General features: G+C 32.4%; 1 protein-coding gene across 1 annotated transcript in view; it reads left to right on the top strand.

The window, feature by feature from the left end:
- Nucleotides 1–14,736: 14,736 nt before the first annotated feature.
- Nucleotides 14,737–16,841, top strand: part of LOC118193563 (transcription factor RFX3-like) — a 102,810-nt gene continuing 100,705 nt past the window's right edge. The window contains exon 1 of the mRNA XM_085821449.1: nt 14,737–14,871. Within this exon, the coding sequence (XP_085677575.1) occupies nt 14,812–14,871 (60 nt within the window). The 5' untranslated portion in view covers nt 14,737–14,811. The remainder of the gene's footprint in view (nt 14,872–16,841) is intronic.

Genomic DNA, 16,841 nt, shown 5'->3' on the forward strand with positions numbered 1-16,841 from the left:
AGCTTTATAATTAATTTCTCGAATATACTGGAAACATCTATAAATATCTGGATTTTTGTGGATGGCAACAGCAATTACGAGATATTTATTTATTAGGTATTAAATGCACGCGCTGTTCTATTTTTAACCTTCCAACGCAGCTGTCTTTTCAAAAATCGTCTGCCTTGCTAAGGCAACATGAAGCAAATCTATTTACAATTCTAAATACAAAAAACTAACTAAATAAATAACTATGAAATCCGTAACAATATGAATTAAGTAGTAATTAATAATAAAGCAAAGTGCATGCACATGCATGCACCAATATATCGTACAAAACTATGATTGGAAAACTGAGACCATGAGTTCGGTCACATTCGGCTATCGGGGGATGCGTACAAGTTCTGAGTGCACGTGTCCCCCAAAAGCCGAAGGTAGCTGAACGCAAGCTACTTACACACATTTGTAATTTAAGCAGTGTGTGTGTCAGCTCGCTGTGAGTAATCTAACAACACTGAATAAATTATCGTTAATTACTTAGCAGTAAACATTTCATTTTTTTTCTTCGTCGATATGTTATTTTATTATTATATATTATTATTTGCCGATATATTGGCCTGGCCGCAAAAATATTTGTTGTGGGCCGCATGCGGCCCGCGAGCCGCTAGTTTGACATCCTTGCTGTAGATAAAGACACTGGTAATATAACTGTACTTTTAAGATGGGAAATAAATTTACTGAAAAAAGTGGGTGAGAATCATAAGTTATGGCAATATACAAGACTAAAAACCAGTAACCAGCCGAGCATATATTAGGTTATTTCTCAAGATACATGCATAATAATGCTAACAAGATACAGAATATTTTTTTAAAGCTTATATATAAGAAATATAATATGTTGGCATTACTTTGCATAAATATTTCTTCAAATAAATTAAATAATAGGAAAAGTTTATCGATTGGGTTTTCCGTTGACTGAATCTCTGGCATTTTGGCAGAAAGTTTCATAATTATTTTAGTTAGTGAGAGTCATTTGAACAGATTACTTATTTTTTTAAGAAGTTTGAAAACTTCACCAAGGGAACTCAGGTTAAAGTCGTTGCTATTATTTTTGTTTACATTAGAATTACTTAGTTTTGATGAATGTTTTGATGAATGTCTATCAGCCTGGCTGCCGTTATGGATAATATTTGCAAAAGATATGCCATTAGTGACCTGAGAATATTTAGTTTCTATGGGCTTCGTAATTGCATTTTTGTCATTATTCAAGTGAAGATTAGCATTTTTTTTGTTAGGTTTAGGGAACTTGGAACAACCCCTGAAATTGGCGGTATGTCCCTCTTCCAAAAAGTTGCAGCCCTTTACTACATCAAGTCTCTTAGCTATGCATTCAGAAGTCGCCAGCACACTTGACGCAACGCGGTCTGAGTTTGCAAGTATCCGAATTGTGATGGAAGTGCTGGCAGTTATAACACTGCACAACGCTTCCATTCACTTTATATTCGACGAATTCTACACAAGAAAGCAACAAGTATTTGATTCCATAATTTTTTTCTATCCCTAGAACATTTTCTAGTTGGATCTGGAATACTGGCATGGGCGCCTTAGTCTTTAGCCTGTACATTTGGGTTATTTTCCTCACTTTAAATCCTAAAGTAAATAGTTCATCATGAATGTCATCAATGGGACAATCTATCGGAAGACCTCTTACGATTACCTTTACTGGGCGTTCATAATTCTTTGCAATGAGGTAGTGATAAACTTTTAGTCGGTCTAAATAATTAGTGATGCCTCTGAGATCATCTTCAGTTTTAGGGAAGATTTTTCAGGAATTCTCTTCAAACCTTACCCGCGAAGTTTAATTCAGTTTCCTGTCTCAGTTTTTTGAGGAATTTTGAGTATTTGATATCAGGCTTAGCCATTATGGACTTAATTTTTGGAGCGACAACATCAATAATTTCTGTTTCCTTAACATTTTCGTTATTATCTTTGGGTAAATTGTAGAATTCATTGCTTAGAGGGATTTCAACGTTACTTTTGATTAACTTAGATGGTCGGGCCTTTTCTGGGACGAAGTGAAGCCATCAGCATCTAAATATTGTATTATGGGGCGTTTGCATGCTTTTTTTGACGGCCGTTTAGGCATAGGGGTTTTGGAAGTCACAATATTTACATTAGTATCGGAAATTGGTGGATTGGGAATACATTTTTCACTAGTAATCGTAATACAATCATCATCATCATAACCTTGGTACCATTAGAAATAGCATTATTAATGGAGTTTCCATCAGTCGGAGATATATTATTAGGAATAGCATGCAAAATACTATTATCAATTTTTAACATAATAAGATTGTACTTCACCGAATGCTTTGCACTTACCTTCGAATAATGTGAGTAATCCTTCGCAGATGGCCCTTTTCCTTTTGTAGAGGTCCATGCTAGCAGGCATTAAGTCCGGTTTGAAAACAGCGAACACACCATCCAAGGTTTGATTATCAGTACGGATTATGGTCACATAATTCAGAAGTTTCATATATTCCTTATGATTAATCATATCTCTTAGCAATATTTCGTTCCAGTCCTTATCTAACTTTCCGTCTGCGAATTTCACAAGTTCGTCCAGCAGTCCCGCCACGAGGTGACGAACAACCGCTCTAGTATCATTCGAGATTAATTAATTATCATTCGAGATTTCTCGCCATTTGAAATAATCCAAAATAATCCAAGAACTTATAAGCTCATCACAATTCAAGAAAACAATATAAAAAGCCGAATTATAAACGAAATAATCCAGATAAAATCAGAGTTTCCAAGAGCACGAGACTCGCGTGGTAAGACACGTCACACAGACCTTAACGTCTCTGAAATAGCTGCTATTACTACTACTAAGAACATATAGTTAATTTGAGTTTCAGAAAGCAGCGTCTCCTTATATTCTGTATCACGTGAAGAACATCAGTAAAACAAAAAGACGAAAGTAAAAGTCAGATGGCGGCCATCAGCGACGAAAAAGGTGAATGTCTGGTCGAAGGTCCAAATCAGTGAACTGAAGAATCTAGCATAAGTAAACAGTGTTAAGGATGGAGAATGTCAGATGGATATTTGTGCTTTTTTCTGGGAAATGGAGAACATCTAAGAGAGTTTATGCAGTTGTTAGGAGGAGTGAGAACTGAATAGAAGGAATTTCTGGCAAGTTTTTTAATATAATCTTGAATTGTATCTGCTTTGAGATCACGGTGAATATATAAATTTGGAATGAACCATGGCGCGTTGATGATCTCTCTGAGTGCTTTGTTTTGAAGAACTTGGATGTGTTGAAGGGAAGTTTTGGCAGCGTGGCACCAGACAGGACTAGCATAGAGTAATGCTGGTCGAAGTATAGATTTATATAAGAGGAGTTTATTAGAAACGGACATATGACTTCTTCTGCCAAGAAGTGGGAGCATAGTTGCAACAGTGAAATTGATTTTTTTTCACAGTTTCCCTGAGATGTTTCTGAAAATTCAATCTTTTATCAAGAATGACTCCTAGATATTTAACTTCGTCAACCCAGTCTATTTCTTCATCAAACAGAAGAGGTCTAGGTGGAGTAAAATTTGTTTGGCCTTTGAGAAAAATAATTGCTTTTGATTTTTCGGTATTAACTGAACTGCAATCCTCCAATCAAGAGTGCGCCAATTTTTTAGATGATTGAAGTAATGTTGAAGAAGGAGCTGGACATCAGTAACAGTAGAGGCTTGGGTCATAATTGAAGTATCATCAGCGAGAAGAGCAATGGTAATTTGTGGGTCTTTAGAAATATCGTAAATGTAAATGTTATATAAATGTGGAGAAAGTACAGATCCTTGAGGTACTCCAGCGAAATTTTTTCTCGTGGAAGAAACATAACGGCCAATTTTCACTGCAAAGATTCTGTCTTGGAGATAGGAAGCAATAAGTCTAATATAATGATCACGGAAGTTTAACTTGATAAGTTTGTATATAAGTCCCCGGTGCCATACCCTATCAAAAGCTTTCGCAATATCAAGGAAAATAGCTCCGGTAGGGAACTTACAATTGAAACCGTCAGAAATATAGTTGGTGATACGAAGCAGCTGGTGATTAGTACTGTGAAGATGATGAAAGGCAAACTGTTCTTCTGGAATGTAGGAGCTCTGTGGAATAATTTAATTGAGTAACTTTTTCAGCTGTTTTAGAAAGTTGACTGAGAAGGCTGATTGGGCGGTAGTTCTGGAGAAACGTTGAATTTTGATGCAGTTTTAGGAAGACGACGATGATGGCTTGTTTCCATATATTAGGTAAGTAAGAGAATTTGATGATAGAGTGGATTATCTTAGTAAGACAAGTATAGACATTGATAGGAAGATGTTTCAACGCTTTGGTAGAAATACCATCAGGTTTTAAGGAGCTAATATAATTAGCAACTAGCTTAGGCGTGGCATGGAATGTAAAGTTCAAAGAACCTGGGATTTTTAGGAAGGTATTAACAGTATCATTAACTTTGGAGATATGATTGTTGTCGTAGGGGGTAGTATTGGGAGTAAACTTTTCTTCTAGTATATCTGCAAAGGGTTAGCTTTATCTTCGTCTGAATAAATCATTCCGTTTACCATGAAGTGGCGGAATTAGCTTGAAGCTTTTTTTTAAATTTCTTTGCGATGTCAAAAAGGGCATTATCTTCAGTTGCGAGAGAGTTGAGGAAGTTTCGCCAGCGTTGCGTCTTGAAGTTACTAATGACCTTTTTGATGTCACGTTAAAGAGCGTTCAGTTGAGGTTTTAGCCTAGGGTCTCTCGTATTTTGCCAGTTTTTCCTAATACGATTTTTGCATTTGATTTTTTGCCTTATCCTGGCTGGAAGGGGAAGAAAAGGATGGGAACTGATGAATTTATTGGTTGAAAAATTGATAGCATGTTGAATAAAGGTGGTAAACTTCTTGATTTCAGACTCAATATCGTCTTCATTGGTAATTTTGGCATTTCCAGGAATGGTATCTGAAATTATTTTTGAGAATTTTTTCCAGTCTGTAACGGCAATACTCTTGCCCAGTGAAGATAAGTGACTATTTATGCTGATTTCAAGAAGAATGGGATTATTGTCAGATGAGAGAGCTGGAATAACAGAAATTTGGCAATTATAGTCGAGGTTGTTAGATAGAAAAAAGTCAATAATAGAAGAACTATTATAGCCGTAATGAAGGGCATGAATGGTATAATTTTTACTTTGAATCATGCAAAAAATTTCTCGTCCTTTTCTATTGCTAGCTCCTTGATTCCAGCATTGATGCTTAGCGTTAAAATCTCCTCCAATTAAAGCAGGAGAGTTAAAATCCAGTAGCTGTTTAATTTCAGAAATGATTGGACTATTATTAAAAAGTATATAGATATACGATATAATGAATTTTTTGTGCTCAATTTGAATTTCGATAGTATTGCTTTAAAAAGAAGTAGAAAATTTTTGTTTGAGTTGATGTTGGATGCTCCTTTTAACAAAAGTTATAACTCTACCTCCGCGTCCGGTTTCTCGATCCGTACGGTAAATAGAATAATTTGCGTAAAGCACGTTTAGAGCAGGTTTCAAATGCGTTTCCTGTATAAGAATTACATCAGGTTCCAGTTCCAGAAGAAGCTGGCCAAATTCATCTTTTTTGTTAACTCTTAGCCTGTTGAGTGATTTTCTGCGAATCCCTTTAAAACTGTCGCTAGTTTTGGACCGAACTTCCCGTAAAATGTCGCGAAAATAACCCTAAACCTCTGAAAATTGTCAAGCAGTTCTTTTGTTATTTCCCATCTCTCCCAGAATTTTACTTCAATGATTCCACTAAGTGAGATTGATTACACTAGATATTGTTCGGTAGATGTGAGCTCTCAAGAGAATTGCAAAAGGCTAGACTCTCCGTGATGACCGCCTTAAGGGTCAGGGTACAGCAGCGAAACTTTTAAGTTTCCTTCCCTTAAACAATCTTATCTCTACATATCTTCTCTACATATAATAAAAGAAAGAGTCTGTCTGTGTGTGTGCCTTTCGTTCGCGCTGTGCGTAAGCTAATAGACCCACGGCTACGAAATTTGGTACATAGGTACATCTACTCAAGAGCCAGTGCACTTCGAAGCGATTTTTTCGAAATTCGAATTCGAATTTTTTTTATTTCATGTTTTGTGACGAAATCGTGTCATTTTGAAACATAATGGGCTATAGGAAAGCGAGATTTTACTCTACACACTCCATTTTTACATCGTCAGGAAGCGTAGGCACTTAGCTATTTTACGAACTTAAAATAAATTTCGTGTTTCAATAAATCGATTAAATACGAATTTATTTAACAAAGGGAACTTAACACTTTTTCAATGGGATTTTTTCTAAAAAAGTTTATTTTTAAAAATGTACAGTTTATTTTTCTTTGATTTTTGGACACGTTAAACTTTCATCCTTGTGAATGCTTTTACAAAAAGAATTTTGGAAAAATGATAATATTTTGTATTTTTAAAAGATTTTTTAAATGAAGCTTCCGAGTACACTTCTCACATCTCACATCTTTAAAAATGTGATTTTGGCAACAATTTTACTGTCTTATTGTTGTTGATAGATTTTTGATGAAATCGCATCATTTTGAATAGTTTCACTCTTTTAGAAATATGGGTTTGGCAACAATTTTTCATCGTATTTCTTATGTCACTGTTTTTAAGAAATTGGTATATTTCATTTTCATTTTTATATAAATATAATATATATATATATTTTTTATAAAGTTGTTCTGTGGAGTAAAATTCTTCGCGGAATTTTATGTTTTTTGAGTTGCTTTCATGTTATTTTTTGCTTATTTCCCTGTTTATAAGATATTGAAAAGTTTTGCATGATTTTTGTTCTACGGAAAGTTGGTTAATTTTTTAATTAGGATAATTAATATTTGTATTAAGAGATATAGCTTATTTCATTGTAATTTTTTCCCTTGAAAACATAAGATAAAATATCATTAATTATACGTTGCATTTCAGAATTTTTTGTTTTTTGCATTCCTTTATTTTATTTATTGCTCATTTCACTGTTTTTAAGATATTGAAAAGTTTTGACTGATTTTTTTAGGAAACAAAGTTCTTAACCTCCTTTATACCATTTGAGTTCTTGAGTTCTTAAGATTTTGCAAAGGAAATTTGTTTAATTTATTTATTAGGATAATTAATATTTGTATTAAGGGATATTGCTTATTTCATTGTAATTTTGTTATACGTAATAACTTTTTTATGAAGTTGTTTTGCAGAGTAAAATCCTACGCAGTTTTTAAATTTAACGTTTGGAGTTTCCTTCAGCCAATTTTTCCGGTACATTTAAAAGCCAGACGAAGGCTCGCAGCGAAGCTGCTAGTTTTCAAATAAATTGGTTTTAAAATTTACTCGGTTATATTTTAAATTATTACGCATTTTTAACCTAAGTAACCTAAATCTGTATATCACTGATTATCACCGGAATTTCGATGCAGACTGATTAAACTGCTATCACTAAAATTATATTCTGACAAATATCTGGTGCAACCTTCATTCCTTCTGAGATATTGCTGAAACATTTCGTATTATTTCCGATTTTCTGTATTTTTGTCATTAATTAAAAATCTTTAAAACCTTCAGCATTTTCCTATATTCTTCAATGCATGCAAGTAATAATTATTTTAAATAATTTCTTTTTTCTTTAATTATTACGTAGTTTTGAGAGTGTAATAAGCGAAACATTTGGGTGTTTTTTAAGGGTGATAATATTAATATTAAATTTGCATTTTACTTTTTCATATACATTCAAGATATTCAGAAAGGGAATTATAACTTGAAACCGTTTTCAGTGTATCATAAATTTATTGATTCAAATTAAAAATTCTTGCTTTCCTGTCCAAGAAACACTAGTAAATTTTATCTGAAATAGGAAAGATGAGACATATTAATAACAAACAAAGCAATTAATTTGGAAGTCAAAGAACAAAAATCAGCGTTATATTTTCAAATTTTCACAGGACTAGTTTCGATGGTTTTACCGAACCATCATCTCCAGCTGCAAAAGCGCAAATGAACGAGATAAGATATAATGAAAATTAGATTGTGAAAATTTGAAAATATAACGCTGATTTTTGTTCTTTGACTTCCAATTAAATGTTTGTTCGGCTTGTTATTGTATCTTAATTAAACAAAGCAATGTTGTTACTTATTAGCTTACAATATAATTTATTCAATATGGTATTTTTGTAAAGAAAGCGTGTTGCTGTACATTTGGTAAAGTAAAAATAAGCATTTCATTTAATAATTATAAAAGTTATTAATTATTTAATAATTAATCATAAGAATATGAATAATTAAATATTTTTTCGAAGATATATTTTTCGGCGATATTTTTTTCTAGGGATCCCAGCATACATTTTTGAAGCATGATGCTCTAAATAAATGTCTTGTTTGAACATAGCATTTATTGTTGACAAATCTCCAACCAAAGGAAATACCTTACTAGGGAGGATATTCAAACAAAAATTTTTGTTATTTTAATACTACTAATAATATACAAACTTTAGTTTAAGTTCACTATAGTTGAGTGAATAAGATTGCTGGATGTTGGTAGTTTGTTGTTGGCAACCGAACAGTTTAGCTGCTTGTGGTCTTTATGATTTTCCCGATGCGTAACGTGAATTCAAGCTAATTTTATTTAGAAAATTGCCCACGAAGGTGTTCTCTTAAAGCAGATAACCCATGACTTCTTAAAAACTGTAAAATATAATCTGTGGATATTTTCCGTTATACGATAACACGAAGAAAATGATTTCCTATACGAAACATATGATCAGCGCTGTTATTTCCCGCCGTTTAATTAAATGCATCCATCTTATTCCTTACATTTATTTTTCCTTTTTCAAACAAAGTTTGATTTCAGTAAAATGTACTATTTACAGTGTGTCATTTTATTTTGCTCGTTTTTTATGCAAATATTCAAATTCAGATAGATATTGCGTAAGTTCAGAAAGCCAACTAGTCTCCAAGCGGTAAGATAGCTGAGCACCGGTAAATTCTAGCGGCTGCATGGGAGGCTTAGGTTTTTTCATAAGTACAATTGATAGTGAATTAACAGTTTGTTTCCCACAAAAAATAAATAAATAAATAAATAAATAAATAAATAAATCTACTCTGAAGACTTCCTTTCCCTTAGACAAATAGGTCCTGTGTGCTTTATCATAATCCAAAATCTTAAGCGTATAAATCTTTTATCATAGCCGATGATGACGATAAAATATTTTCTATCTGATGTGTCAAGTTAGCATAATTGTATATTTCTAACGAAAATTGTTTGACTCATGTTACCCTATAATGAAAAAAAGATTCAAATCGGTTTTTAGCTTAAACAGTATTTTCATTATTAATTATATCACGAATTTTATCAATAGTATTCTTAGTATTAATTGCAGGCATGTATTCAAGAATATTATATACACAAAGCTGTGTCTAATGATTACGGCTGTTTTTATATAAAATTTTATAGTATAAAAATTTAGGTTCATAGGTCAGCCATATTTGAAAGAGTACTTGCGTATTATAAGAAAAGAGAGAGAGAAATTTAAGAATCAAAAAATTTACCACGAAGCAATATAAAAATGCAATAGAATACAAAAGAGTACAATACTATTTCATGTTTTGTGGATATACTTGAAGACAGAAACATATTTCAGCTGTATTCGTTCATCGGAGAAAAACTTTTCATATGAAGCTATTTTTTTCAAATTTTTCACTATACAAGTAATACAAAAGCAGTATAGGAATTTCTTTTCTTAATACCCAACCGAAGAGCTGAGGGGACGTACAATGATTAACATAAAATGGGTGCCTTGAATTATTTTGCTTTACATGCAGTTTCCTTATATATGTAAAACAAAATAAACTTTCACCCATTCCAAGATTTCAAGAACTCACAGAGAGAGAGAGAAATATCTATAAAAAATTTTATTGCTGTCTGACTGATTGCTTCGAGAACGTCTTCCAACTCAAGCTTTCAAGCTTCAAGCTATTCAAATACGAACGCTTCTCAGCAAAGCCATTTGGACCGCATCTGCTTTGTTAAAGAAAACCTTTTGGGGGTAAAATCATCCACTTCATCGGGTTTTTCAAACAAAGCAGTCAGTGGTCCTTTTACTACCTGCTGACCTAGAGAAATTTCTCAGAAACTTTTGTTCGAAAAAAACGAGTTTTATATTTTTAAGAATTTCCATTCTGACAGCAAGATTTTGTTATTTTTATATATAGATGAAAAGAAACTAATTTGTTTTTAATAAAGAAGAAAAAAATTAATAAGCTTATTTAAATTTTTTACGCAGCACCGAGTAAGGAGACGAAATTTAATTTTCTTTATCAATATTTTTCTCAGACAATACTTTAGTGTTTTTCAAATTACGAGAATAGTGCGTTAGTGCATGCATTTTCAAATCAGATTTATTTAATTAATATATATGGATATGCCGAATAAGCACACTTTCGCACACATACACTGTAAATTAGTACATACATAAAAATGAAATAAAATTTGAAAACAAGCAATTTAAAAATTACTGTATTGAAAAATTATTCAAAATTTGTTTTTACCTCATTTTTTTTTTTTCGTTATATACATTTACTTCAGTTTTTTTATATGCATTTACTTAATTTTATTTTCTTATATGCATTTACTTAATTTTATTTTGTTATATGCATCTGTTAGTCTTTTTGAAAAATTTTTAGATTTCTTGAGTATGGTAAAGGAAACGAGACCTATCAGCCGAAGGCAATGAATGTCTCCATGGACGACTTTCTAAGTAAAACGTACTCATGTTCATGTTACACATAGGGGAAATCACAAAATTCCACCAGTTCGTTTGTTTGGGTTCGAATATGAGTCGAAATAGCGATAATCAGATATCTTAGCCAGGAGGCCATTGATTGGGTTTGTCAGATTTGGAAACCTAATAAATAGTATTTAATAAATATAATATTATTAAACGAATCGGATTTATATAAACCAAATAAAATTCTTATATCGAACACAACTAAAACTCGATATAACTTACACTGATAAACTGATGTGTAATAACACTGATAAATTAAAATACTAAACGGAATATACATTAATTCTACATAGATAATTTTTTGTAATGTATTTCGCTGGGAATGTCTGGCCGCAAAATCCTGATTATATATACCCTTATTTTAAGGTTGTCACATATCTGATGGTTTGACTTTTACCTCAAAACACAAAGAATCCACAAAATTCAGTAAAATTAATAACTTTACTTCCATGTTGAAAATTCTCTGAATCTTTTCAAATATAAAAGCACACGCGCCAAGCAGTTTGCTTTAAATAAATATATGCAACAACGAGAAGATGCGCTTTTGACAGCAACTCGTTTCGAAAATCGAAACTTTTTCTAAATGTAAGAGATTTGTCGCTTAAATTAATTTTTCATTAAATAAAAAAACAAAATAGAATCGCATATTATTAAAAGAATTTTATTGATAATTCAGATTCTGAAAACAAGTACATTGTTGTTATAAAAAACAAAGAAAAAATAAACAACATACTTCATTCAACGGGGGCCAACTTTGGCGCATAAACATTTTTAACATAAAAATATTTGAAGCATGTTATGGATAAAGGTTTATTTGGTTATGGCAAAGTTCTCGATGGTTATTTGCCTAAGGTGAAGGATGCCTTCGTTCGAGGACTGCCTAACGTAAATTGGTCATGCATACATGTTACACATATGGAAAATTAAGAATATCATCCTGGCAACCAGCCCGTTTGCCGGGATTCGAACCCCGGACAGAACCACCAGTTGTTCCGTTAGACTCCGCTCAGTCGCTGGTGGGCTGTCCGATAACGGAAAAGTTCAAAATTTCATATTAGAGGAAAAGTGGTAGCATAGTATAATTCGATGTTATTGCCATTTCAGTAATGTGAAGAGATTTCAAGAATGTTTAATTATTTTATTTAGCTTATGACAAACTAAATAAAATAATTAAACATTCTTGAAATCGCTTCTCTTAACATACTGGTAGTTTGACCTGCATTCAAACCCCTGTGAACAAGCTGATTGCATGGGCGTTTTTATGGTTTTAACTTTTTGTAGTGCGAGATTGTTTCCCTTAGAAAATCTGTCACGAAAGCATACCTTCCCTTAGACAGATCGCCTTCACGTGCTTAACTCTTTCGCATCGAGAGACGACCAAATCTGTTTTCATCAAACATCGAAAACGCCCGTGTTTACGAATTTGTCTTGGAATAGTTTTCCTTTCCCCCTGCCTAATAAATAGCTACAGCATTAACAATAACCTACTTAAGTGAAATGACTGTTTCTCTCATGGGGGTTTTTCAGCGGTTTCATCCATTGTGTGCAGTTTCACCTTAGAGCCAGATTGCACCTGCGAACGTTAATAGCTTTCCGTATGTCTCCTTTAGTTGCTTCAAAAGAATGATTGACATGTCTCTTAACTACTCGCGAAACCAATGAGCCATACACTAACGTGGAGAGGGAAAGCACTAGGTAGAAAATAAACGAGGCGTTGAGGCGGTTTGCCGTTGCCTGAATGAACGGGCGTTACGGGCGGCTTCGATGCGAAAGAGTTAATAATCTAACAAGCCAAACCAAACACAATCCAAGCGAGGACTCGTAGTCAAGGCACGTCATCATGAAAAGCTAACTAAAATTGGCTCATATTCACATTAAACATGGGCAGCAAAAATTCGCTAAAACTGGTATGCAGGCAATCCATTCGTCAGGATTTGAACCCGCTTCAAACTATTAGTATTCAACGATTTTATCGCTACTTCGTTGGCGGCCTTTTGCAGTATCTATAAGAAAAGTAATCGCAAAGACACAATCATTGCGTACCGACGGATGAAGTAAGTTCGGAATTTAAAGAATAACTTTCATTCGTGCTATTGCTGTTAGCATTCACATTTGGACAGATGTTAATTTATTTTAAATTCTTTTAATGTAATTAATTCATATCTTTAAATAATTGATCATCTGACTGTAATTTTTTGTGCGGAGTATATCTAACCCTTCCGTACACTAACTGTTTTAATTCATTTACACTCCATTAATTTTAAGAGATTTTATATCGATAGATTTCTTTCCAAAAATGTTTCAAGGATTACATATTTTTTCTTTAGATTCCAAAACATTTTGGATTTAAAATCTTAATAATAAAATTTTTAAAACAAATATTTCTAGAAATTCCTTCGGCGTATTCATTTATTCCATTTAGTTGAAGTTTCGAGTAGAATATCTTCCTTTCAACATTCATATAATTTTTATATGTCAGTTCGCCATTTCTACGGAGCATAGAGCCACACATACGAGTACAAAACTCAGGCATGCTGAAAGCACAGTTTTAACATTTAAGAATGTAAAAAGAAGAATATACCATTATAATAACGCGCATTTGAAATACGAAGGCAAACAAGAAAGCTGGTTGCAACATTTTATATTTTTTCCTGACGAATCAGAAATTGTAATCATTTTTCAATACAAAAATAAAGTATTTGATTCTATAATATATAGGCATAAAGGCGTCCTCTGTTACAATTCTTATTTTTTCTTGTTTCTTCTAAAATTCGGCAATGTACTATAACAACGTCGGATCCTGTTTGACTTTCATTTGTATAAAGTACCAAAAGGCGAACAGTTGTAAAACGATTTATCTTCTTTCGCAAACTTTTAGTCGGCACACAGATAATACATACCTGCTGTCTGACAAAGATACTTCACTCTAAGGACTTTTTCCTAAAGTGCTCTTTTCAAAAAGACTTCACACCCTATTAAGACCTTTGTGTCAACTGACAGCCGCCTGCAGAAAGGTAGGGGAAGGAAGACCAGATCGCGTCGTCTAAACACGTCTTAAGCAATCTTCGCGAAATTCGGGCTTCGTGTATACACGTCTTAAGCATTTTTCGTGCGATTTGAAATTCGTGTAAAGGCGTCTTAAGCATTTTTAAAGAATTCCAAAAACGTTCAAACACGTCTTAAGCAGTTAAAGAGTTAAAAAGGCCATTAGCATTCCATGAAAGAATTTTGATGTTTCTCAGATTAAGAATAGCTGCTTTTACGATATTTTCTGAGTTGTGGAAAATTCTACCACTTATTTCTATGCAAAGTTATCTGCCATCAACTTTTTGCCTAACGTTTATTTCAAGCGGCGGCAATCCCGCCTTGGAAAATTTTCAGTGCCCACTCATGATATGGAGTAATACTGTATTTCATCAACAGAGTACCTTGTGCAAGTAACCGTTTGGGTTATATATTGAAAAGCATAAAATGTTTCGTTTACTTAGCATATAGACTATCATATTTATACTCTTTAATTTTTTTTTAGTGAATTAAAAAGGAAAACTTGTAAAAGGTGCAGTGTATTGGCGCTCCAGATTTTAGTAACAATATTCTAGGTACTTAATGAGCAGTTCTAGGTACAATATCAAACCATCAGCAAAATCTTGGGTAAAAAAAATACAGAATAGTTTAATACAGCTGAATTTATTTCATATATGCATTTGTTTTATGATATTATAAATCGTTTTGTAGATATGATATAATAATTTTAGTTAACTAATTCCTTTATCAAAATAACGAAAAATAATCGTGGAATGGTTTATGTTTTGTAGTTGTTATATTATACAAGAAGAAAAGACTAATGAATAGAAAAACAATTTATTAAAATTAATAAAGCATCCAGCTGCTATGGATGTTTCAAATATCTGGCAACGAGTCAACTAGTAAAACGCCATAATTTGTGTTTTCGGGTTATATGTAAGTTTGTTTGTGTGAATGTTTACTAGGTATGCTGAAATGTTTAGTTGCGGTTGAAGACCTAACTTTGAAACCAAAGTACTTAAACGAGGTGAGAGAGTAAATTTTTATATCTCTTTTACTAGTTTCTACTTATTTTCATTAATATTAAGTCGGCAGATGCGCAATGTTCTCCCGTAAGTCACAAATTGTAATGACAATTTTATTTTTTAAATGATAGCAGTTTGTGCATTTGTGTTGCATTAATCAATACTTCACCATTAAATGCATATGAGTTACAGTCTTACATTATGCTTATTCATCGTATTTTTTGTTGTAAGCCGAATAATGTATTTCTTGGTTAACTTATCTGAAAAGAAGTGACAAGTATGCTTTGTACGATGTTCAGTTTGTAAAAATTGGTAAAATATCGTGATAATATGGAGACTGTAATTTGCTGTTTTTGCTGTAATTAGCTGTTTGTTATTTTTAACCCCGTAAACGTGATTTGAAATTATACTCTTATCTAACTATATATTTTAGTGGATATGTGATCAGTGCCGTATTAACGCATGGGGATTGCCCAGTGGCCCCGCATATATCGAAACCCATATTTTTTAAAATTAATTTTTATTCTTGAAAGAATTGATTTAGGTAAAGGCCATGATTAAGATATATTTTCCCTTGGAGAGGACTGACATACAGGTTCCATGAATGAAGTAGTTAATGTGTTTTATGCCGCATCATCGTTGTGTGCAAACACACTTGAAAACAAATCAGTATACATAAATTCAGAGTCTCTACTGTCTTAAAAAAATTTAGTTATTATCTCATATTATGAAATATGTAATTAATTTTAAATTTTACATTCGTGTCTGAGAATTTAACTATTAGAATTTGAATTAGACTTTAATTCCTGATTTGCATTTAGAAAATATTTTTCCACCACATTTTCGCTATACCAGTGAAATGGGAATTTTATTATTAATTTGGTTTCCAGTGCCAGCCTATGTGGGCACTGTTGCTATTTTTGCGATTTGTTATATATTTTTTATAGTGGAAACAAGCTTGTTTCCTGTAGACAATCTCCTGATACATATCCTTAAGAATGAGTTGCACTGATTTACTTGCAGCCTAATTCTTCTGTGCAAACATATCAAGTGTTCATGCATATTTACATGGATATATGTATTTACATGAATGCAAGTTTCTTTACCATTTTTATTAAATATGTTCATTTTATGTTGATACACATCTATGATTGTACTGGCTTATCTTTGCAACAGGTTTCCTAAAAAAATCTTTTTTGAGTAAATTTTAAAGCTTTTTTTTATGAAAATTTTAGGTATTTCTTCCTGTAATCTTAGCATTGGGAAGTAAAATAAATTTAATAAATTTATTCAAACCAGTTTTTTTGAGAAAGCCCTTCACGAAGGCTATTCTCCCATTAGACAAGCAAGTCTTCAAGTGCTTTCTTTGCCTTAATTAAATGAACCAGACATGAGTAAAAAATTTCAAAATTTACATCATTTATTTAAATGTAGATGTTATAAATACATGCAGCATGTTTAAGAAAAGAAAAACAAATACACTTACACATTTATTAAAAAAGCATTTAATGCTATTTGTTTTTTTTTTTTTTTGCTACACAAATATCATCAAAAACTGAAAGATCTGTAAGTTCTCTTTTCTATATTTTATCAACTTTTAGAAGTTGTCAATGAACACAATCACTTCTTTCAATATTAATACCTCAAAAAGCTTTATTTCTAATTGTATCCATGAACCTGGAATCAGAATGCAGGAATACTTGAAGCTTCCATCAAATACCACTTATTAATTTCCATTGCTTGCTAAAACTGATGCTAAATTGTTCGGAAATTTGTGAACTTTGTTGTTAGGTGCTGTAGGTAAAGCAGGGAAGATCATCATTTTAGACTTTTAAATTTTTATATATATCTTAAATCTGATAATAAATTCTCTTGAAATCTTAATTTTCTCTCTTTAATATTACCTTACTAGCTAAAATAAAGCAGTGAAATTTTCACGAAGACTATGGTGTAACATTTTGAAATGGTATAT

The sequence above is a fragment of the Stegodyphus dumicola genome, chromosome 7, assembly GCF_044657685.1.
Source record: "Stegodyphus dumicola isolate Sdum_Otavi_A_Nest chromosome 7, ASM4465768v1".
In the NCBI taxonomy this organism is placed as follows: Eukaryota; Metazoa; Arthropoda; class Arachnida; order Araneae; family Eresidae; genus Stegodyphus; species Stegodyphus dumicola.